Source organism: Triticum aestivum, chromosome 3D, assembly GCF_018294505.1.
Source record: "Triticum aestivum cultivar Chinese Spring chromosome 3D, IWGSC CS RefSeq v2.1, whole genome shotgun sequence".
NCBI classification, from domain to species: domain Eukaryota; kingdom Viridiplantae; phylum Streptophyta; class Magnoliopsida; order Poales; family Poaceae; genus Triticum; species Triticum aestivum.
Genome location: NC_057802.1, coordinates 14,196,826 through 14,222,672, shown reverse-complemented (window position 1 = coordinate 14,222,672; position 25,847 = coordinate 14,196,826). Strand labels below are relative to the sequence as shown.

Genomic DNA, 25,847 nt, shown 5'->3' with positions numbered 1-25,847 from the left:
CTCTACTGGTACGAGAGTGGGGAGGCCCCGATCTATCGGATGTAGATGTACTTTCCCCGTTTTGAGGTTTTTAGGTAGGCTCTCGTTGTCTGTCACTTTGGCCTTTCCGATGGTGGTAGAGGCAGCGTACAATAAAGTTTACCCTCCATCGTTCTCTCTAGTTCTTCCTCTCTCATTAGTGTTCTGTGGAACCCGGTCCGCTATGGGAGTTGATAGTTTTCAGACGTAACTTCATCCTATTCGTTCTGGATGGTGGGGCTAGGGTTTGAAGGGTATGTGGGTGTGCCAGTGGCAGCGAGTTCCCTTAAGTTTACTTTCTAGTGAAAGGGGGGGCAACGGCTTTCTCTTATGATCGTGGTGCTCCCTGTCAGGGTAACTTATGCTTGCGAGCATCAAGGCGGGACAGGTCACCCGAGCGGTGGTGCCAACTCATGTTCTTCCATGAGAGGTTTGTGTTGTGATTTTATCCATGGTGGATGCGAAGTTGTTTTGGCATGCAATGATGGAGATGTGCGGCAGTTATCACTATACGATGCCAATTCCTCGATGATGATGTATGTGGGCATTGTGTCCCTCCTTCGAGATTCAACTAAAGCCGTTCATTCTTCTTCCCACCTCTATTCTCAAGTGGAAACCAAGGCTGATACGCGAATAGAGTGACAGTGGTAGCAGTTTCACACCATTGGCTTCCTAGAGACGTCATCTTGAGACGAGGGCCTATGACTAGCAAGATGTAATACGTGTGGTTGACACCCCTAAAAAAGGTGTGGTCGACACTAGTGACAGATTGAGCAATTTTCAACCATGGCATCAAAGATTGCTTAACGTTCTGAACATTTGTGGTTGGGGCTTCTTGTTGTGCTGAAACCGGTAGTTATAAGCCATTATATATGTAGAACATATGTAACTTGTTGTCTTTCATGGCGACATTTTTCATATTTTTTCTTAAAAAATGGTTGTATGTATCTACAGTTTGTGCATATGATGGGGATGATAGAGTTTCTATTTCCTTGAAAAACAACTAGAACAAGCGAAAGGTGCTTGGGCAATTGCCTAGAGACACAACTTTGTAACATGTTGAATAACATTATAATGCTACACCTACTAACATAATTGCCTACAAAAATCTACAGACTAACATCCCCCCTTCTACTTTGATTGCAATCTAACCCCACTCATTTCAACCTAAGTTTGGGTAATTCCACGAAACATAGGCTTCTGCCGTACGATAATACAAGGTTCCAAACTAAGAAAACAACAACAACAACTAGAAGTCAAAAAGCACTAGATATGTAGTGATTGAAGGCACTTGGCACCATCCCTGAACCAATCTAAAGTTGTGTGGATTTGACATGATCAAGCAAGCCATCAACTATAGAATAGTTATCCTTAGAGACTCTCTTGTTCCGCTGTTTCCAAATGAACCCGTAGGATTTATCCCGTATATGTAGCACAATTGATGTGGAAATCCGAGAGAGGTGAATGCAAACTGGGTTCCCCTTTTTTATCCGGCTGTACAGTCACGAAAAAAAGGCGTTACTTATTTACTTTGATCTATTTGTCACACGTACCCCTTTTTTAAAATGTAAGACATATTTGTTGTTGTTTTGTTTTGAATTATGAGTGTATAATTCTTTTTCAATGTTCACAATAGTGTAGCTAGAAGAAACAAAATCAGAGTATGATTCTGATTTTTTTTCCATATTAACCTACAGATGTTTGGGATAAGTATGTGCCAAATGCATCTTTAGACACTAAGAAACTCACAATACACAGAAAGAGTTATTTCTTTCTTAGCCGTCATGGAGTACGTCCTTGCTTACGGTTGAATACATTTGATTTAGTCCAGCCTTCCGTTGTAGTTGGAGCCATCAAGGAGGGTGTTGGGCCAAATTAATTGCAAACAAGGTTACTTGGATCAGCTGGTTTCATGTCGCCATTAGCAAGTCACTAGCAAGAGCTGTCTGCCTCCAGTCCTACTTTCTCCGGACAAAAGGAAAGAAAACAAGGACGGAAAAATAAAGAAGTGAAAAATGTGTTGTGACATGGTGGCCGGCAGGTCCCGGGAGGTCATCGCGGAAGGCGCACACGGATTGACGTGGAAAACAAGGTCTTCCGTCTGCTTCTTCTCGAAGACTTTACGCCATGCAAGAAAACATTTTTCTTTCTAAAGTACGTTTAATGGTTGATAGTAGCAGCTTAGGCGCGCAACTGCGGTAAAGTCAATGGTTTGCAGCCTGCAAGAAGAGGTCCAAAGCTACTGGAAATTGGGTAGATGATGGCTGTGGTCGAGATCAAACGAGAAACCAAGCAGTAGTTTTTAGACTTGCTGTGGCACGCCGTTTGCATGGCGCAGCCCATCTGGAAGGCAACTTGTCATCAGAAAATTACAAGTTGGGGTGAGAGCCCAGCCCAACCCACCAACCATTCCTGATCCATCTCACCGGAAACCGGAGCCGGCTGCTGGCTAGCCAACCCAGGCCGGCGCAGCCGCACCGACCGCACACGGACTGGAGAGGGAATCGTTCATCGCTATCGGCTCGGCTCGCGGACTCCAAACTCTGGCGTTCGCGGGCGTGAAGCCCAGCGGATAGCGGACTCGAGAATCGAATTTAATCCGGGGAAATAAATGGGAGCTGGGAAAAGGCGACGCGCCCGTGACGCCTGATCCATCGATCCACACGCTCCCAGCACTTTTACGCCCACCTCCCTAGAAAGTACAGCAACCATTCTTCCTTGGGACCTCCTCTGAATAAACCTATTTGCAAAAGGATCCCTACACAGTTCTATTCGTGGGTGGCCCACCCACAAGTTTGCATGGAGGGCCCTGGGATTGTTGGGTTTGAGGGATGGCGTGGGCGGTTGGAGTCACATGCTTGGTGCTTGCGTGGGAGCGTGGTTGTCCGTCCGTCCCAAATAAAGGTGGTTGGGTTGGCGCTCTTTCTCCCATCCGAGTTCGTGCCAACCGGATGGATGTGGCCCGTCCGTATTTCTCGCACGTACAGTGCAATTCAATTGAAGAATCGTGGTAAAAAAGAGAAAACTATTCAAGGATCCTGCCCAAATAAGGGTTCATTAAGGTGAGGGGTGTTTTTAGGTAGGTGTCGAGTAGATGTCCACTGTATGGTGTTGACACTTGACACTTGCTGGTAGTATCAAACATTTCCACCTAACAGCAACTAAGCACCCTCGTGCACGGCCGGATTTATAGCGCAAGCAAAGGGCGCCCAAGTTGGTTTTTGACGAGTTTATTCGGGATAAAGTGCCCCAGGGCATGGCATCACGTCTGTGTTTGGTCGCCTTACACTTGTTTAACCTTAAGTTTAATTAAAGGGTTTATTTTTGCAAGTGATCGTGCCCTCGTGAAATATACTACCCTCAGAAAAGCATACTATGGCGTAATAGCATGAATGAATGAACTAATAAAAGTCAAGCACCGGCTAATTCTCGCACCCATGATAAAATAGAGCCAGATCGGCAAAACTAGCTGCTAAAGGAACGAAAACTAATCTAAGCCACGTTCAAAGGCCACCACTCACCCGTGAGGCCACGACCCATCCGCCCCGTTCGACCCAGATGGCCGATAGATATACATAGACGGACCGCCTTTTTAGTTTGCATGGAAAATCTAAATCTAATCTGATGGCAGGAAAATATCAGGTCAAGTTTAGTAGCCGTCGCCGTTCAAACGGCACCACCCCTCGCCCCACGCCTCACGCGATCCGTCCGTCCATCCGTCCAGCGGTGGGTGCCAGCGAACGAACGAACGACGACAAATCTCGCCCACGCCGCTCGGCTCCGCTCCGCACCACACGCCCCCACGACGCGACGAAATCACCACTCCGGGTCCTCCTTCCAGATGGCATCTCGCCCCGAATAGATAGATAGAGTAGGTCAGACACACACACAGTCACAGGAGAGAGGGAACGTGAGAAACTTAAAAAAGCAACGCACACCCACATGGGACACGGACGCACCCGGGCCCGCTCCCGGTCCCCCTAGCCGCAGGAGGAGTAGCACTCCGCCCACCAGGCCGTTCCGCACCGCCAGCCGTGAAAGAACGAAACCGCACGCACGAGTGGTCTTTTTGCACGTAACCCCCTGGGAGATCCCTCCCCGCGCGACCCGGCCCAAAGCCGGGCCAGCGCTATATAAGCCCGAGCCCAACGCGGCGTCGCTGCACAACACGCACCGCTTTTTGTACTACTCTTTTCTCTCCCATCCTGTGCGCCCTTCGCGTTTCGCGCCCAGAGTGCTCTTTGTTCACGTTCACGTTCACGTTCACGTCCGTTGCCTTGCACCCACCCACCCCTCGACAGGAAACAAGAAAGAGAAGGCAGAAAAAAAGCTCGTCTGCCGGACATGGAGAGCTCCTCCTCGTCTCTGTTGCTGAGTTCGTATACCGGCGGCAACAAGAGGGCCAGGGAGGCCGACCTTGACGTGGCCTCATCCGCCGAGGCGGAGGCCGCCAAGAGGATACGGCCCGAGGACCTGCTGGACCTGCTCGACGATGACGCCGACGCCGCGGCGGCCGGCGACCTGGCCTCCGTCATGCGAAGCCTGGAGGAGGAGATATGCGCCGGCGACCTGGCCGCGCCGCAGCCGGAGCTGGGCTTCCTGCTCGAGGCCTCGGACGACGAGCTCGGCCTGCCGCCGGCGGCGGGCGCGGCGTCCTCCTCGTCGGACGACGCCGGGGGCTGGGAGCCGGAGGAGCCCGCCGGCGTGTTCGGGGAGCAGATCTGGGGCTTCGAGGACGAGATTGACGGCGCCTACGCCTTCGGCGGCGTCGCCTCATCGCCGGAGGCGGCGGCGGCAGCCGCCGCGGCCGCGGCCGAGTGGGGCGACGACGGCTTCGACGCCGGCCTCTTCGGCTTCGGCGACGAGTCCTTCGGGCCGTCCGATCTCGCCGTGCTCCGCCAGGAGACCATGCCGGCCGTTTGATCAGTCGTCGTCAGTGGACGGACGGATGGATGGATGGATTAGCCTTTTCTTTTTTACCTTTGGCTAACCTTAGCGTTACCCTTTTTTTAACCTTTGGGGATGTAAAGTTTCTAGATCAAGGAAGGAAGAAAAAACTGTGGGGAAGAAACCTGGAAAATGTGTTGCTTCGAATGAATGATGTAGAGAGCGCAAAAAGTCATCTGAAGAAAAAAAAATCTCTCATGGATTCCATAAGAAATCGCTTCATATATTTCATGTTCTTCTAGGAATAATTACTTATTTTATGTGACGCAAGAAAATAAACAATAAATAAATGCGCTAAAGTATCTTTTATTTCGGCCAAGAAAAATATGCTTGAATAATGTGAATGAGTGTACGAGTCAAAAGCAGATGCGGATTTGTGGCCGTTGATGGAAATGTTTCAAATGCTACGGTGCCTGCACGTTGGACGTTGAGCCAACCTAATGACATGACAAACCTAAATATTAATAGTGAGAAAAAAAGGATATGTGATTCAACTGCCCACCCAGATGGATCATCAGAAGCTTCTAGTGTTCCTCATGTTTCTGTTACTTTTGAAAAAAAAGAAAAGATAGGCTGACAATTCTCCAGTGTTTATTCTTGGATGGGGTGGATAATTCTGGCCGGAACGGTTGACCTGTAAAACAAGTGCATCTGCCAATATACGTTGTGTTTTGATTTTTAAAAAATTTCTGCTATATGTACAGAGAATCTTCAAGGATAGCTGTCTTCGTGTAGCCATTCAAAGAAAAAAATATACGTTATTTCATTCTATATATATATATATATATGTTAATCAATTAAGAAAGTTCATACAGTCATTTCATTATATTTGGATGTGCCGTCTTAGTAAAGTAATCCGAACACATCGATTTTGTCACGAAACTCTCGTGGAAACATGTCGCGTCAAAGTGTCTGGGCTCTGGACACACACTCTCTCAAATAACTACTCCTATAGTATAGACACAGCTTGATTGAAGCTGCTTCCTCTGTAAATAAATATATAAGACGTCTGCAGAGGGAGTAATTGTGCAAAATATTGGGACAGCCAGACAAGGGATTATGGATGGTATTTCTCGCCGAAGCCTAGCTGTTGCTGGACGGCTAATTTTGTCAATGGCACTTGAAAAATGAGTTTGCACGACAGCGCGAGATTGACCCTTCATAAATTTCTCCTCTTTTTTTCTTTTCTATATTCGGGCACTGGGTATGACGTGGTGGATGTCCTCTCCCTCGCTCGGATCTCTTTCGGGCCTGTCCTTCCTGATGACAGGTCACTGTCTAATCGTGCAATAATGCATAATGAAGATCTCATATGCGTTGGTAATATTATATTCGGGCGGTGGAGATCTCATATAAGTTGATAGTATGGTGTTCCCGGAGCAGGGGAGTTGCCCCGCTGGGATGAGATTTTGCCGTCGAGGGCTCGACACCACTGCGGGGTAAAGTACAAAGGCTGCAATCAAAGCATCCACGCCAAGATGAGGAACGAAAAATGCTCCAGTCCAGTTTTCTTTGTCAAGTGGTTCCCATTCGTTCATCCAACTTGCGGGTGACGCTGCCGGTGGTGATCACGCCCACGCATGATGCCATGATCATCTGTCCATGTACGAGGACTCGGCGAGCTCTGATTAGTCACCCGTCATGTCCCGACTGTCGGTTCCGTTCGGAAGGTCCGGCAGGGCACGTAGTGATACGATCTCGGTTGCTACGAGGCAGTGGTACATGGGCTGCCCGTGCCGGCCGGCAGGGTCTGTTGGGGAGGTGGTTGGATCGGATCGCTCGAGAGGAGGTGCCCATCAGGCCAGTCCACCACATGCCGTGCGTCCCGTGCGGCCGGCCGGAGTTTGCAATCGCAAGTAACATCGGGGAGCCAATAATGGCCACCTAGGGGAAAGGCCAGGGGAGGAAGAAGATCTGAATCTGCATCTGTTCGCGCGCGAGATCTCGCCTCGAGGGCTACGGACGGGTGGTGGCGGTGGTTCGTTGCTCTGAACAGGCCGCTCCACGCGTGGCGCATGCACGGCGCAGCCACCGGCCGACGCAGGGCGTGGCACATGGGGTGTGCCTGCGGATGCGGTGGTGGTTGGATCCCAATTGAACCACCGATCGATCGATCGATCGGCGCACCGCAACTTCCTCCTCCGGCGCCACGTACCTTTCCTTCAGGTTCGGCCAGGTCGGCAGGATGCCCGGGCGTGGGCCAAGCCCGCTCCGCCCCGCTTTCATTGTTGCGCTGTGTCTGCTGTTTCAGCATCAGCACTTGTCAAAAAATAAAAGCAGTCTGAATGTAGTACTACCATTTACTACGCCGTGTTCACTGGTGGAACGGACAGACAAACATTTTCATGTGAATCGTTGTGGCATTGTTGCCACAACTGGGTACACAATGCTGAGGCTAGATGATCTTGAAAATGGTTAGGCAATTGCCAACCTGCCTCAATGGATTGAGCCGTAACGGCAGACACTGTCCGGCCGGCTGTCATAAAGGCCCTTCAATGTATTTACACTACACTCAAGTTTTTCTGGCACAGTGGTACTGTTCCTGGATAGGACGGACCGGAGGAAGCCTGTGGAGCTACTGTAGCGAGCGGCTCATTATCTCTTGGTGCACATTAGAATAAGGCCATATGTCGAATTACGATCTTGATAGCCCGTTACGCCACAGCTTTAAATTTAAATGTAAAAAATATGTATCTAATTAACCTTCCATCATCTCTCAAAATGAAAACAAGAACGGGAAAATCAGGATTATTTGTTGTTGTTGCTGCGAAAATCAGGATCTTGTTATAGCCATTGCTCTGGTCGGCCCACTCTCATCCAAAGCGACGACAGTAATATGAAGTACTACCTCCGTCATGGTTTACTAGTCCCCTTTGTAATTTGTGCTAAATTTTGGCGAAAATTTTTGACTGACAAAATGTTAGTGCATGTCAAAAAAAATTATATTGTTGGATTCGTATTTGAACATAGTTTTCAGCGATATATTTTTGGTAACATGCATAAACATTTTGTTGGATTCGTAGTAGTTGCATAAGCCAGACGAAAATCATTATGATGAAAGATCAATATTGTGTGTTCACAAAAAGGGACCAATATTGCAGACTATATGATTTTAAAAAAGAATATACAACTTATGAAACATGGACATGTATTTTTGCCTGTTCCAAACTTTGTTTCTCTTCTGCAGTTATTTCATATCTCTGCCCGGGCTGGCCAGAAAAAAGGATTGTGTACTACCTCCATTCCTTTTTATAAGGTGTATGGTGTATCGATATCTCAAAAGTCAACTTTTTAAATTTTGATCAAATTCATAGAAAAAAAAACTATTGGTATTTACACCATAAAATAAATAAGATAAGAAATTGTTTTCATATTGTACCTAATGGTACTGATAACGTTGTTTCCTGTAAATTTGGTCAAAGATGAAAATGCTTGATTTTGGAGAAAACTGAACTCGCCATATAAAATGGAAGAAATGGGTAGTGGTTAGCTAGTGATGTCGTCTCTTATCAACTGCGGCTTCGGGAAAGTCAAAGACGAACAAACATCTAATACAAAGGTTCAACCATTGACGAAGAATAGGCTCCTTGTATCTCGACATTTGCAATAACTAAGACGTTTGGTATCAACAAACGCCAAATTAACGATGAGCGTAGTGAATGCATTCTAGCTTAAGACATTTTGTATCAACAAACGCCAAATTAACGATGAGTGTAGTGAATGCATTCTATCTTCATTGTTTATTTTGTTCTTTATTTATTACTCAGCATAGTTATAAAATTTTAGGTGTTCTTCCTTTTGCACGAGACTCATATGTACCAGCTAAGAGCATCTATAGCCGAGTGCCCCAAGCCGGCCTCAAACGCCCGGCGAGCCCGCCTGGTCACTGATGGTCATGAAAATCTGACCCAGTCGGGCGCCTGAAATGGGCCTCAAACGTCCGGGCTGACCGACACCCCTCATATTCAGCCCAAAGATGGGGCGGATATGGGGGCGCCCAGGCGTGCCCGTGCACGCCTGCCACGTCGGACCGACGGCGGGGTCCTGCGTGGCAACACCCGAAAACCTGGCGGTCCGAAGCTTGTCTCATCCGTCGGATCGATGTCGCCGCATGACGCCGCTCCGACAGGCCGCGTAGTGCCTAGCCCAGCTATTTAAGTCGACCGGGGGCACCGAAACCCCACCATCCACATTTTCCTCCGCCTCTCCACCGCTGCCGCCGTTTTCCACACCCCCGGTCCACCTAGTAGCCATGCCCCCATGCCGCCGGGTGAGGAGCCACCCATTTCTAACGCTGGAGCGCCGGCTCGAGCTCCTTGAGCAGATCCGAGCAAGGCGCGAAGCCCGGATCACCGCGGGGCTACCTCTGGATGCAGTGGATCCGGAGGAGGAGCAAGAGGAGGTGGTGAAGGAGGAGGACGACGAGGAGAGGAGGAGGAGGGTGGGGGGTGACGCCGGCGACGCGGATATGAAGGCGGAGCAGCATGCCATCCTCGATTGCCTCCACTCAGAGTCGGATGCGAAGACAGACGCCGTCGCCGGCCGGAGATGGAGGCTGCGGAGGAGGCAGAGATGCTCGCCTACATGGATGAGGTCGAGCAGGAGGAGGATGAGCCGGAGCCCTCCTACCCGCCCGTGCAGTCGGCGCTCGGCACCGTCATGTGGACATCTCCGACGATGAAGAGTAGTTAGGGTAGTAATTAGTATGTAGTACGTAGGATTTCTTTTGGATGCTTTATATGGATCTAGGGGTTCAAATATGAGAGACTCGTATGAAGAGTGGCTAATTTGAGGCATGACCAGTACGCGTCTGATTGCGTCCGCGGCCGGATTTGCAAAGTCCGGCTGTAGATACTCTAATCATTATCCCTTTATGAATGACTAACTTTTTCCATGAATGTTCCGTAATAAATAAATATACTTGATGAGAGATGGTTAATAAATGTAGAGGTAAAATATATGTAAAAAGTAGACTTGCTTCGCGCATTTTGACACCAATTTCCTCCTTATTGCTATGTTGGTTCCGCCAAAGCTGGCCATATTCTAACAACTAGTTTATATCATATTGTTCTCCTTCTATTGGCTGATTTATTCTAGTGAAATTATTTGAATACCATGTGCATTAATTGATTCGATGTTTGTGAGAGATCTTGTTCGTAATAATTGTCTTATTTGAATACCATGTGCATTAATTGATTCAATGGTATTCATCATGTTTTTTGAGGGGCCAGGAGGATTTGGACATAAAAGATCGTGTTATGAAGAGGGTTGCAACCAAGAATATTATCCTGGTTAATACAAGAAAACAACCCATCCACTATTTTGACACCAAGTTCTTGTCCACCTGAATTTGGGGATAGCCCCACCACACAGTGATATTTTTAGGTTTGAGACTTGCTGGTTTGGGAGGGATGGTTTTTGGATGTGGTTAGAAAAAGCTAGAATTCTTCTAACCATTGCATCCATGATCTTGATAAGTGGCATGATAAAGCTAGGAGATTACTGAGGCATTTGAAACAACGACACATTAATGTGGAAGGAGAGTAAAAAACCTTAAAAGAGAGATTCTATGTAAGCTTGATGAGTTGGATAAGAAGAGTGACCTTCACCTTTTGTCTCACGATGAGAATGAACTAAAGTTGGTTTTAGATACCAAATTGAAGAAGTTGTTGAGAGATGAGAAGTTAAAGTGGATTTAGAGGGCTAGTGAAAGGATTTTCTTGAAGGTGATGGGAATCCTTTTTGTTTGAAGATCAAAGCTAGTGGCAGGAAGAAGAAAATTCATATTATTGTTCTGCTCAAAGATGGAGTATAAATTCAGGGAGATAATCAGTTAGTTAAGCACATTACTTAGTTGCACAAAGATCTGTTTGAGCCTTGTGAAGTTACCTCTATTAAACTAGATGATTTGGAGTGAAAACCGTAGACTGAAGATGAAATAGCTTTCCTAACCAAAGAATTCGGTTTTGAGGAGCTCAAGGAGGCTATTCTTGGGATGAAACATAATAAAGTAGTTGGTCCTAATGAACTACCTATGGATTTTTTTTATCAAAAATCCTGGGAAGATATCAAGTATGATTTAAAAGATTTATTTATTGACTTTGATAGAGGGGAACTGATGTGGAGACGCTCGGAGTAATTGCCTTGATACCTAAAGTGCAAAATATTGAATTAATTCAACAATACATGCCAATTTGCTTGCTAAATGCTAGTTATAAGACACTAGCATGGATTTTAGCAATTAGGCTGGGTTATGTGATTGATGGTAAGTGCTAAGACTCAAACTTCTTTTATTAAAGATACATACATCATGGACGGAGTGGTGCTACTTCATGAGACTATTCATGAATTGCAGTTGAAGAAAATGCCTCATGTGTTACTTAAGATAGATTTTGAGAAAACTTATGACATGGTGAAGTGGGCCTTTCTGAACCGGATGATGCAAATTAATAGTTTTAGTGATGTTTGGTGCAACTGGATCATGAGACTGGTCAAAGGAGGGAGAGTATCCATCAAAGTAAATGATTAGATGGGTTCGTACTTCCCCATTTTGAAGAAGGTTATACAAGGAGATGTATTTCCTCCTTTAATTTTTAACATCATTGCTGATGGGCTTGCTTCGATGATGAACAAAGCCTAACAGAATAGATTGGTTAGTTTTTTGGTCCCTAACCTGGTTGATGGAGGATTAGTTCTGCTTCAATATGCATATGATACCATTTTTGTTTTTGAAGATAACTTGAAGAATATAGGAATCTTAAGCTTGTTCTGTGTATTTTTGAACAAGTTGCTAGACTAAATATTAACTTTCATAAGAGTGAGGTGTTTTAGGATTACACTTTCACAGGAGATATGTTTGCAACCATGCTATACCGAATCATACTGTATTGCCCCAATGATACATGCCTTATTAACGATAGGAGCAAACCTGTATAAAGGCTCTGATGTTCCCCCACGAAAGATCATCTTCTTCCATGGTACCACACTTGTGTGACCCCTCGTTACATCTTAAAAAGGGGACTAATTTATCGTCAATGTTTGACTATTCATGCACATGAGTAGGGGGGGGGGTGTCGAACGAATCATGTCGATCCGAGATATCATGCCCAACCCTGTGTGTGTGAATCACCGTGACTCCCTCAAAAAAGTTAAAGGAGTGTGAAAAGGGTTGCTCGACTCCGTCGAGAGAGGGCGATGACTGCGGCGCCTCTGCTTTGCTTGAGTGCTTGTAGTCGTCGCTAGGTGGTCTACGTATCCGCATATAATTCTCTCTAACACTATGCTCCCTAGTTTTAGCCCACATTCAATTGAGGTCTCCAATTGGAATTGGGTCACCCGGTTTTGACCGGGTCAACAATTTCTCAAAGCTCTCTCATCAATTGTTTTATACCATACACTATGCTTTCTATTTTTAAGGCCCCATAATTAACTGAGGTGTTCAATTTAGAATTGGGTCACCCAATTTTAACCGGATCAACAATTTCTTAAGGAGCTCTCCCATTCAATTCTTCTATTTCCTTATGTTCCCTAATTTTGAAGTTCTTTCATGCAATTGAGGTATTCAAGTTTGGATTTGATATACGATTTTGACCGGGCCAATGATTTTTCAAATCAATCAGCGGCAACCAGCCTATAAAAGTGCATCAATTCCACGCACCGTCCCACCACCTAGAAAAAACAAGCGCCATCATATGATACTGTAGCACCAATCTAGTACTCCCTTCGTAAGCTAATATAAAGTGATCTAAACACTCTTATATTAGTTTACAGAGGGAGTACATGCAACCATCTATGCAGAAAATTTCCTACAAAAATATACATTGGTTAGCAGATAACACATAACCACACCATGAGAGGCCCATCAAATCACCGCATTGTAAATAAAAGTTAGAATACACTCCATCATCTCCCCCACTGGCCAAACTAAATATTCCATGAGTTAAAACATACAACGGGTATTAGTTTTTTGTAAAGTGAAATTTCTTTAAAATTGACCAAGCTTGAGAGCAAAAAAGATCGACATCCATAATATTTTCTAATGAAAATTCATTTCATGATTAATCTAATCATACCGATTCGATATTATGGATTTTGATCAAACTTAAACGATTTGACTTTTTAAAAAAATAATACACCTTTATTTTGAATCAAAGTGAGTTTTTTTAAGAAACTCAGAACACCAACTGCGCAGCAAAACACATCCAACCCTTCTAGTTTCTATTATTTTCAATGTTCTTTGTACTGCCATAAGTGAAAATGAATAGATCGAAAGTTTTCTCACAACAAGAAACTAAGGGAGGTGCTCAAATTTACCCCAGGCGGGTCAAATTTGGAGTAGCGGGAACTCACAAGACAATTTTAAAGGCCAGTGCACTCCATTTTCGAACTTGTTGGGCTAGAATATTTCCACGCGGCAAAGGCGTTGCATCCGCAGTGATATTCCTCACTTTTAGGAGACACCCTTGGTCAGCGCTGGAGCCTCCCACGCTCCACGCCACGACCCCCACGTTGCCCACGTACTGGGCTGGATACGGCCCCTATATGTACTCCCTCTGTATCACTTTGCATGAATGAGAAACAGACTGCATTAGTTTTCATGGTGTCAGATATCGATCCTTCCTCTCCTCGCTCGCCATGAGGAATACCAGCGGGCAACCAACCCTCCCTCTCCCCGGCGGCCAGCCCCCTCCCAAACTCTCTGATGGCCAAACCACTCATCTCGCTACTGATCCCATTCCCGGCGGCCACACCTTACCCATGGCCACCGCTCCCATCCAGGGTGGCCCAACTGCTCCGCCAGCCACCGTCCTACCTCCATCCCTTACCTTTAGCGACACCATCACCGATATCATTCCCTTCATTCCCATAGTTCTTGATCTTAACAGCCACAATTACTACCACTGGCGCCATCTCTTTGAGATACATCTCGGTCACTGCTCTCTTCTCCACCACATCTCCGGCGACAACCCACCCGCTCCCCATGATCCCCGCTGGATCAAAGACGACCTCGCCATCATCCAGTGGCTGTATACTCGCATCTTGACAGAGCTCTTCAACCTTGTGGTGACGGATGGTGCCTCCGCGCGTGATATTTGGGCCGAGCTTCGCCGGCTCTTCCAGGACAACCGGGATGCTCGCGTCTCCGCCCTCAACACCGAGCTTCGCACGATCACGCAGGGCGATCGCCCCATGGGCGTTTTCTGTCAACGCATCAAGGCGATCGGCGACGAGCTCCGCGAGCTTGGAGAGGTGGTTGCCGATCGGTCGCTTCTTCACGCACTGATGGGCGGTCTTGACGACCGCTTTGCTCAGTAGGCGACCCTGATCCCTCTCCTTCGTCCTCTGCCAACGCTCGCTGAGGCCCGCTCCATGCTCAGATGGAGGAGCAGAACCAGACGCGCAAGGCTGCTGCGCCGCGCCTCTACCACGCGACCACGCGTCCTGCTACCGCAGCTGCTGCAACAACTCCGACCGCGCCCTCCGGGTCGTCTTCCTCACTGCCACCTCCCGGTTGGCGCCCGAGTCCAAACTACAAAGGCAAGAACCCAGTTTACCGTCCTCCTCAGCAGCGCTCTTCGGGATCGTCTTCGGCCTCACCTGCACCACCATCTGCTCCTGCGGGGCCCTAGACCACTCCCCCGACACCATGGCGTCCTTCGCACGATCCCTGGACCGGGCTTGTTCAGGCCTGGCCAATGCCGTGGTCTGCGCCCTCTCCCTACGGCGCTCCTCCGGCATACAGCGGGGCTTGGGCGCCCGGCATGCGTCCTCAACTTGGCTCTCCGGGCCTCCTCGGATCACGGTTCCGCAGCATGCCTACATGGCGTACGTTCCTCTATACCAGGCGGTGGCGCCTCCCTCGGCTCCATCGACGTACCCCTACGCTTCTCCCTCTACTTCACCATGGGATCAGGCGCCACCACCGGCTTCTCCCTCTACTTCACCATGGGATCAGGCGCCACCACCGGCTTCCACTGCTGTGTCGAACTCGACACCACCCGCGTCGAACTGGGATCAGGCTGCCTTCATCGCAGCCATGAACTCGCTTACCACCCAGGATGCAGGTACGGAATGGATATTCGACTCTGGTGCTTCCTCGCACATGTCCGCATCTAGCTCTTCCCTGTCTTCTCTTCATCCTTCTATATTTCCCTCAATTACTGTAGGCAACGGCTCATCTATTCCTATTTCATGCACTGGTTCTACTTCGCTCTCCCCTAACCTATCATTACGAGAAGTGCTTGTCGCTCCTGCTCTTATCAAAAACCTCATATCCGTTCGTCGATTTACTATTGATAACCTGGTCTCTGTTGAATTTGATCCCTTGGGTGTGTCTGTGAAGGATCTTCGCAGCAAGGAGGCGATCGCTCGGTTCAATAGCTCCGGTGACATGTACACTGTCCACGCCGCCTCTCCAACACCACAAGTTCATGCCATGATCGCCTCCTTCTCCCTTTGGCATCGTCGTTTCGGACATCCCAACAGTGCCACCACGACCACTCTGCTTCGCGAGTTTCAGCTACCTCATGTTCGGGAGTCTCATGATTCCGCTTTGTGTCAGTCTTGTCAGATGGGCAAACATGTTAGGCTGCCCTTTGGCACATCTACTACTGCTAGTTCATTTCCCTTTGAGTTGTTACAGTGTGATCTGTGGCAATCTCCTATCCCTAGCGTTTTCGGGTTTATGTTTTGTCTTATAATAGTGGTTGACTACTCGCATTTCATGTGGACCTTTCCCCTTCGCTGCAAGTCTGATGTGCATACTGTGTTTGTGAACTTCCAAAAATATGTGTATGCTCACTTCTCTCTTCCCATTCATTTTCTTCAATGTGACAATGGACGTGAGTTTGACAATGCCCGCAACCGTGATTTTTTTCTTCGTCATGGCATTCTTCTTTGCTTTTCGTGTCCATATACCTCTCCTCAAAACGGCAAGGCCGAGCGCTCTCTTCGTAGTATCAATGATATTCTTCGCACACTTTTAATCCAAGCATCTATGCCACCCCAATATTGGGTCGAATCCCTCCGCCACGCCACTTTTCTACTCAACATACGACCCACCAAAGACCTGCCCCAAATTCTCTCCCTATGATTCCCTCTTTCTTTCTGCTCCCTCCTATGCAGATCTTCGCATTTTTGGATGTCTCTGCTTTCCTAACCTTTCCGCTACGGTCGCAAATAAACTAGCACCGAGATCGCTGCCTTGTGTTTTCCTTGGGTACTCGGATGATCACCGTGGCTACCGTTGTCTTCACCTCCCAACCAACCGCATTATACTCTCTCGCCATGTTACTTTCGACGAGATGATGTTTCCTTTTGCTAACCACAACCCTCCCAATCTCTCCTCTCCTCTTTTTGCACCCTATGCTTCATCGCCAAAATCCCCTATGATCGACGTGCATGCCATGCATGGTCCTGTTCACGTCGATCAGCCCCTACCTATCAACCAGACCCCACCCGCCGTTTCCTCCACGCCTCTCTCGCCCTCCACTTGTCCTTCCCCTGCAACAGGCCCACCATCCCCAGTCACTCCTTCTCCGCATGCATCAGCCACTGACTCGCCATCCACCCCATTAAACAATTCCACTAGCTCCCTTTCTTCTTCTTCCTCCCACTCTCTCAGTCCTTCCTCATCCGATGTAGCTCGCCCACTTCCTCCACGTGCCATTCCTGTACCCATTCCTGCAAATGACCACATTATGCGCACACGTAGTAAGTCTGGTTTTCGACAGCGTGCTCGCCGTCTCAACTTTACCGCAAGCACATCTTCCACCCCCTCTCCTCCTATCTCTCCAATTCCCTCCTCCTACAAAGCAGCGCTTCTTGACCCCAACTGGTTCCAAGCAATGAAAGACGAGTATGATGCTCTCTTACATAATCAGACATGGTCTCTGATTCCTCGCCCATCCGGTGCTAATGTTGTTGGAAATATGCCCTAGAGGCAATAATAAAATGGTTATTATTGCATTTCCTTGTTCATGATAATTGTCTATTGTTCATGCTATAAATGTATTAACTGGAAACCGTAATACATGTGTGAATACATAGACCACAACATGTCCCTAGTAAGCCTCTAGTTGACTAGCTCGTTGATCAATAGATGGTTATGGTTTCCTGACCATGGACATTGGATGTCATTGATAACGGGATCACATCATTAGGAGAATGATGTGATGGACAAGACCCAATCCTAAGCATAGCACAAGATCGTGTAGTTCGTTTGCTAAGAGCTTTTCTAAATGTCAAGTATCGTTTCCTTAGACCATGAGATTGTGCAACTCCCGGATACCGTAGGAATGCTTTGGGTGTACCAAACGTCACAACGTAACTGGGTGGCTATAAAGGTGCACTACAGGTATCTCTGAAAGTGTCTGTTGGGTTGGCACGAATCGAGACTGGGATTTGTCACTCCGTATGACGGAGAGGTATCTCTGGGCCCACTCGGTAATGCATCATCATAATGAGCTCAATGTGACTAAGGAGTTAGCCACGGGATCATGCGTTACGGAACGAGTAAAGAGACTTGCCGGTAACGAGATTGAACGAGGTATTGAGATACCGACGATCGAATCTCGGGCAAGTAACATACCGATTGACAAAGGGAATTTAATACGGGATTGATTGAATCCCCGACATCGTGGTTCATCCGATGAGATCATCGTGGAACATGTGGGAGCCAATATGGGTATCCAGATCCCGCTATTGGTTATTGGCTGGAGAGGTGTCTCGGTCATGTCTGCATGGTTCCCGAACCCGTAGGGTCTACACACTTAAGGTTCGATGACGCTAGAGTTGTTATGGGAAATAGTATGTGGTTACCGAAGGTTGTTCGGAGTCCCGGGTGAGATCCCGGACATCACGAGGAGTTCCGGAATGGTCCGACGGTGAAGATCGATATATTGGACGAAGGGTATTGGAGTCCGGAAGTGTTCCGGAGGGTACCAGGCTATGGCCAGCATGACCGAAAGGTGTTTCGGGAGCCCCGACAAGTGTTGGAGGGCCTCATGGGCCAAAGGGGAAGGGGCAAACCAGCCCACTAAGGGGTGGTGCGCCCCCACACCCTTTCCCACGTTACTTAGGGAGGTGGGGCGCCTCCACCTGGCTTGGGAGGCAAGCCTCCACCTGCTTGGCTTGGGGGGCAAGTCTCCCTAGGATTTTCCCTAGGAAGATCCAATCTGCTTGGCCGCCGCCCCCTAGGGGAAACCTTAGGGTGCCTCCCCCTCTCCCCTTGCCCCTATATATAGTGGAGGGGTGGGAGGGCAGCCGCACCTCTTCCCTGGCGCAGCCCTCCCTCCTCCTACACCTCCTCCTCCTCCTCCATAGTGCTTGGCGAAGCCCTGCTGGAGAACCACGAGCTCCACCATCACCACACCATCGTGCTTCTGGAGTTCTCCCTCAACTTCTCCTCTCCCCTTGCTGGATCAATAAGGAGGAGACGTCCCCGGGCTGTACGTGTGTTGAACGCGGAGGCGCCGTCCGTTCGGCGCTAGATCGGATCTTCCGCGATTTGAATCGCCGCGAGTACGACTCCATCAACCGCGTTCTTGTAACGCTTCCGCTTAGCGATCTTCAAGGGTATGAAGATGCACTCTCTCTCTCTCTCTCGTTGCTAGCATCTCCTAGATAGATCTTGGTGACACGTAGGAAAATTTTGAATTATTGCTTCGTTCCCCAATAGTGGCATCATGAGCTAGGTCTATGCGTATATTCTATGCACGAGTAGAACACAAAGTAGTTGTGGGCGATGATTTGTCCAATTTGCATGCCGTTACTAGTCTTATCTTGATTCGGCGGCATTGTGGGATGAAGCGGCCCGGACCGACCTTACACGTACACTTACGTGAGACAGGTTTCACCGACTGACATGCACTTGATGCATAAGGTGGCTAGCGGGTGTCTGTCTCTCCCACTTTAGTCGGATCGGATTCGATGAAGAGGGTCCTTATGAAGGGTAAATAGAAATTGGCATATCACCGTTGTGGCTTTTGCGTAGTTAAGAAACGGTCTTGCTAGAAACCCATAGCAGCCACGTAAAACATGCAACAACAATTAGAGGACGTCTAACTTGTTTTTGCAGGGTATGCTATGTGATGTGATATGGCCAAAAGGATGTGATGAATGATATATGTGATGTATGAAATTGATCATGTTCTTGTAATAGGAATCACGACTTGCATGTCGATGAGTATGACAACCGGCAGGAGCCATAGGAGTTGTCTTAATTTATTGTATGACCTGCGTGTCAATGAAAAACGCCATGTAATTACTTTACTTTATTGCTAACCATTAGCCATAGTAGTAGAAGTAATAGTTGGCGAGACAACTTCATGAAGACACGATGATGGAGATCATGATGATGGAGATCATGGTGTCATGCCGGTGACGAAGGTGATCATGCCGCGCCTCGAATATGGAGATCAAAGGCGCAAGATGATATTGGCCATATCATGTCACTTTATGATTTGCATGTGATGTTTGTCATGTTTACATCTTATTTGCTTAGAACGACAGTAGCATAAATAAGATGATCCCTCACTAAAATTTCAAGAGATGTGTTCCCCCTAACTGTGCACCGTTGCGAACGTTCGTTGTTTCGAAGCACCACGTGATGATCGGGTGTGACACTTAGGTTCACTTGACAAGCCTAGCATGTACAGACATGGCCTCGGAACACGGAAGACCGAAAGGTCGAACATGAGTCGTATAGCAGATACGATCAACATGAAGATGTTCACAGATGATGACTAGTCCGTCTCACGTGATGATCGGACACGGCCTAGTTGACTCGGATCATGTATCACTTAGATGACTAGAGGCATGTCTATCTGAGTGGGAGTTCATTAGAAAATTTGATTAGATGAACTTAATTATAATGAACATAGTCAAAAGGTCTTTTTATGTCGTAGCTTACGCTTTAGTTCTACTAAGATATGTTCCTAGAGAAAATTTAGTTGAAAGTTGATAGTAGCAATTATGCGGACTGGGTCCGTAAACTGAGGATTGTCCTCATTGCTGCACAGAAGGCTTATGTCCTTAATGCACCGCTCGGTGTGCTGAACCTCGAGCGTCGTTTGTGGATGTTGCGAACATCTGACATACACGTTTTGATGACTACGTGATAGTTCAGTGCGTAATGTTAAAACGGTATAGAATTGAGGCACCGAAGACATTTTTGAAACGTCGCAGAACATATGAGATGTTCCAAAGACTGAAATTGGGATTTCAGACTAGTGCCCATGTCAAGAGGTATGAGACCTCTGACAAGTTTCTTAAGCCTGCAAACTAAGGGAGAAAAGCTCAATCGTTGAGCATGTGCTCAGATCGTCTAAGTACTACAATCGCTTGAATCGAGTGGGAGTTAATCTTCCAGATGAGATAGTGATGGTTCTCCATAGTCACTGCCACCAAGCTATTAGAGCTTCGTGATGAACTATAACATATCAGGGATAGACATGATGATCCTTGAGCAACTCGCGATGTTTGACACCGCGAAAGTAGAAATCAAGTAGGAGCATCAATTGTTGATGGTTAGTAAAACCACTAGTTTCAAGAAGGGCACGGGCAACAAGGAATACTTCATGAAACGGCAAATCAGTTGCAGCTCTAGTGAGGAAAGCCAAGGTTGAACCCAAACCCGAGACTAAATGCTTCTGTAATGAGGGGAACGGTCACTGAAGCAGAACTACCCTAGATACTTGGTAGATGAGAAGGTAGGCAAGGTCGACAGAAGTATATTGGATATATATTATATTAATGTGTACTTTACTAGTACTCCTAGTAGCACCAGGGTATTAGATACCGGTTCGGTTGCTAAGTGTTGGTAACTCGAAATAAAAGCTGCGGAATAAACGGAGACTAGCTAAAGATGAGATGACGATATGTGTTGGAAGTGTTTCCAAGGTTGATGTGATCAAGCATCGCATGCTCCCTCTACCATCGAGATTGGTGTTAAACCTAAATAATTGTTATTTGGTTTTTGCGTTGAGCATAGACATGATTGGATTATGTTTATCGCAATACGGTTATTCATTTAAGGAGAATAATGGTTACTCTTTTGAATAATACCTTCAAATGGTCTTGCACCTAAAATGAATGGTTTATTGAATCTCGATCGTAGTGATACACATGTTCATGCCAAAAGATATAAGATAGTAATGATAGTACCACATACTTGGCACTGCTATTTGAGTCAGATTGGGATAAAAACGCATGAAGAAGCTCCATGTAGATGGATCTTTGGACTCACTCGTTTTTGAAAAGATTGAGAAATGTGAACCATGTCTATTGGTATATATGCATGAAGAAACTCCATGCAGATGGATCGTTTGGACTCACTTGATTTTGAATCACTTGAGTCATGCAAATCATATCACATGGGCAAGATGACTGAAAGGCCTCGTTTTCAGTAAGATGGAACAAGAAAGCAACTTGTTGGAAGTAATACATTTTGATGTGTGCAGTCCAATGAGTGCTGAGGCATGCAGTGGATATCGTTATGTTCTTGCTTCACAGATGATTTGAGTAGATGCTGAGTATATTTACTTGATGAAACACAAGTCTGAATTATTGAAAGGTTCAAGTAATTTCAGAGTGAAGTTGAAGATCGTCGTGACAAGAGGATAAAATGTCTGTGATATGATCATAGAGATGAATATCTGAGTTACGAGTTTGGCACACAATTAAGAAATTGTGGAAATTGTTTCACGACTAATACCGCCTGGAACACCATAGTGTGATGGTGTGTCCAAACATCATAACTACACCCTATTGGATATGGTGCATACCATGATGTCTCTTATCGAGTTACACTATCGTTTATGGGTTAGGCATTAGAGACAACCGCATTCACTTTAAATAGGGCACCACGCAATTCCGTTGAGACGACACCGTATGAACTATGGTTTAGAGAAACCTAAGCTGTCGTTTCTTAAAAGTTTGGGGATGCGACGCTTATGTGAAAATGTTTCAGGCTGATAAGCTCGAACCCAAAGCGGATAAATGCATCTTCATAGAATACCTAAAACAGTTGGGTATACCTCCTATTTCAGATCCGGAAGCAAGGTGATTGTTTCTAGAAACAGGTCCTTTCTCGAGGAAAAGTTTCTCTCGAAAGAATTGAGTGGGAGGATGGTGGAGACTTGATGAGGTTATTGAACTGTCACTTCAACTAGTGTGTAGCAGGGCACAGGAAGTTGTTCCTGTGGCACCTATACCAATTGAAGTGGAAGCTTATGATAGTGATCATGAAACTTCGGATCAAGTCACTACCAAACCTCATAGGACGACAAGGATGCGTACTACTTCAGAGTGGTACGTAATCCTATCTTGGAAGTCATGTTGTTGGACAACGATGAACCTATGAGCTGTGGAGAAGCGATGGTGGGCCCGGATTCCGATGAATGGCTCGAGGCCATAAAATCCGAGAGAGGATCCATGTATAAAAACAAAGTGTAGAATTTGGAAGAACTACTTGATGGTCGTAAGGCTGTTGGGTGCAGATGGATTTTAAAAGGAAGACAGACACTGATGGTAAGTGTCACCATTAAGAAAGCTCGACTTGTCGTTAAGATGTTCTCCGGCAAGTTCAAGGAGTTGACTGCGATGAGACTTTCTCACTCGTAGTGATGCTAAGAGTCTGTTGGAATTATATTAGCAGTTACTGCATTATTTATGAAATCTTGCAGATAGGATGTCAAAACATTGTTTCCTCGACGATTTTCTTGAGGAAAGGTTGTATGTGATACAACCAGAAGGTTTTGTCAATCCTGAAAGATGCTAACAAGTATGCAAAGCTCCAGCAATCCTTCTAAGGATTGGAGTAAGCATCTCGGAGTTGGAATGTACGCTTTGATGAGATGATCAAAGATTTTGGGTTTATACAAAGTTTATGAGAAACTTGTATTTCCAAAGAAGTGAGTGGGAGCACTATAGAATTTTTGATGAGTATATGTTGTTAACATATTGTTGATCAGAAATGATGTAGAATTTCTTGAAAGCATCCAGGGTTATTTGAAAAGTGTTTTTCAATGAAAAACCTGGATTAAGCTACTTGAACATTGAGCATCAAGATCTACAAGGATAGATCAAAAACGCTTAATAGTACTTTCAAATGAATACATACCGTGACAAGATTTTGAAGGAGTTCAAAATAGATCAGCAAAGCAGGAGTTCTTGGCTGTGTTGCAAGGTGTGAGTATTGAGTAAGACTCAAGACCTGACCACGGCAGAAGAGAGAGAAAGGACGAAGGTCGTCCCCTATGCTTTAGACGTAGGCTCTACAGTATGCTATGCTGTGTACCGCACCTGAAGTGTGCCTTGCCATGAGTTAGTCAAGGGGTACAATAGTGATCCGGGAATGGATCACATGACAACGGTCGAACTTATCCATATTATCTAGTCAAGGGGTACAATCGAGACTGGGATTTGTCACTCCGTATGGCCCAATAAGGCCCAATACGTATTCCCGTAACTCTCCGGTACTCCGAAAAATACCCGAATCACTCGGAACCTTTCCGAAGTCCGAATATAGTCGTCCAATATATCGATCTTTACGTCTCGACCATTTCGAGACTCCTCGTCATATCCCCGATCTCATCCGGGACTCCGAACTCATTCGGTACATCAAAACCCAATAAAACTGTCATCGTAACGTTAAGAGTGCGGACCCTACGGGTTCGAGAACTATGTAGACATGACCGAGACACGTCTCCGGTCAATAACCAATAGCGGGACCTGGATGCCCATATTGGCTCCCACATATTCTACGAATATCTTTATCGGTCAGACCGCATAACAACATACGTTGTTCCCTTTGTCACCGGTATGTTACTTGCCCGAGATTTGATCGTCGGTATCTCGATACCTAGTTCAATCTCGTTACTGGCAAGTCTCTTTACTCGTTCCGTAATACATCATCCCGCAACTAACTCATTAGTCACAATGCTTGCAAGGCTTATAGTGATGTGCATTACCGAGTGGGCCCAGAGATACCTCTCCGACAATCGGAGTGACAAATCCTAATCTCGAAATACGCCAACCCAACAAGTACCTTTGGAGACACCTGTAGAGCATCTTTATAATCACCCATTTACTTTGTGACGTTTGGTAGCACACAAAGTGTTACTCCGGTAAACGGGAGTTGCATAATCTCATAGTCATAGGAACATGTATAAGTCATGAAGAAAGCAATAGCAACATACTAAACGATCGGGTGCTAAGCTAACGAAATGGGTCAAGTCAATCACGTCATTCTCCTAATGAGGTGATCCCGTTAATCAAATGACAACTCATGTCTATGGCTAGGAAACATAACCATCTTTGATTAACGAGCTAGTCAAGTAGAGGCATACTAGTGACACTCTGTTTGTCTATGTATTCACGCATGTATTACGTTTCCGGTTAATACAATTCTAGCATGAATAATAAACATTTATCATGATATAAGGAAATATATAATACTTTATTATTGCCTCTAGGGCATATTTCCTTCAGTCTCCCACTTGCACTAGAGTCAATAATCTAGTTCACATCGCCATGTGATTTAACATCAATAATTCACATCACCATGTGATTAACACCCATAGTTCACATTTCTATGTGACCAACACTCAAAGGGTTTACTAGAGTCAATAATCTAGTTCACATCGCTATGTGATTAACACCCAAAGAGTACTAAGGTGTGATCATGTTTTGATTGTGAGATAATTTTAGTCAACGGGTCTGTCACATTCAGATCCGTAAGTATTTTGCAAATTTCTATGTCTACAATGCTCTGCACGGTGCTACTCTAGCTAATTGCTCCCACTTTCAATATGTATCTAGACCGAGACTTAGAGTCATCTAGATTTAGTGTCAAAACTTGCATCGACGTAACCCTTTACGACGAACCTTTTGTCACTTCCATAATCGAGAAACATATCCTTATTCCTCTAAGGATAATTTTGACCGCTGTCCAGTGATCTACTCCTAGATCACTATTGTACTCCCTTGCCAAAATCAGTGTAGGGTATACAATAGATCTGGTACACAGCATGGCATACTTTATAGAACCTATGGCCAAGGCATAGGAAATGACTTTCATTCTCTTTCTATCTTTTGCCGTGGTCGGGCTTTGAGTCTTTACTCAATTTCACACCTTGTAACACAGGCAAGAACTCTTTCTTTGACTGTTCTATTTTGAACTATTTCAAAATCTTGTTAAGGTATGTACTCATTGAAAAACTTATCAAGCGTCTTCATCTATGTCTATAGATCTTGATGCTCAATATGTAAGCAGCTTCACCGAGGTCTTTCTTTGAAAAACTCATTTCAAAACACTCCTTTATGCTTTACACAATAACTCTACATTATTTCCGATCAACAATATGTCATTCACATATACTTATCAGAAATGCTGTAGTGCTCCCACTCACTTTCTTGTAAATACAGGCTTCACCGCAAGTCTGTATAAAACTATATCCTTTGATCAACTTATCAAAGTGTATATTCCAACTCCGAGATGCTTGCACCAGTCCATAGATGGATCGCTGGAGCTTGCATATTTTGTTAGCACTTTTAGGATTGACAAAACCTCCTGGTTGCATCATATACAACTCTTCTTTAATAAATCCATTAAGGAATGCAGTTTTGTTTATCCATTTGCCATATTTCATAAAATGCGGCAATTGCTAACATGATTCAGACAGACTTAAGCATAGATACGAGTGAGAAACTCTCATCGTAGTCAACATCTTGAACTTGTCGAAAACCTTTTTGCGACAATTCTAGCTTTGTAGATAGTGATACTACTACCAGCGTCCGTCTTCCTCTTGAAGATTCATTTATTCTCAATTGTGTGCCGATCATCGGGCAAGTCAACCAAAGTCCACACTTTGTTCTCATAC

The 25,847-nt window shown here is 46.0% G+C and overlaps 1 protein-coding gene across 1 annotated transcript; it reads left to right on the top strand.

Annotated features, from left to right (window-relative positions):
- Positions 1-4,171: 4,171 nt before the first annotated feature.
- Positions 4,172-5,175, top strand: LOC123076903 (uncharacterized). The gene has a single exon (XM_044499054.1). The coding sequence runs from the start codon at positions 4,363-4,365 to the stop codon at positions 4,939-4,941; it is 579 nt and encodes a 192-aa protein (XP_044354989.1). The 5' UTR covers positions 4,172-4,362; the 3' UTR covers positions 4,942-5,175.
- The last annotated feature ends 20,672 nt before the right edge of the window (positions 5,176-25,847 follow it).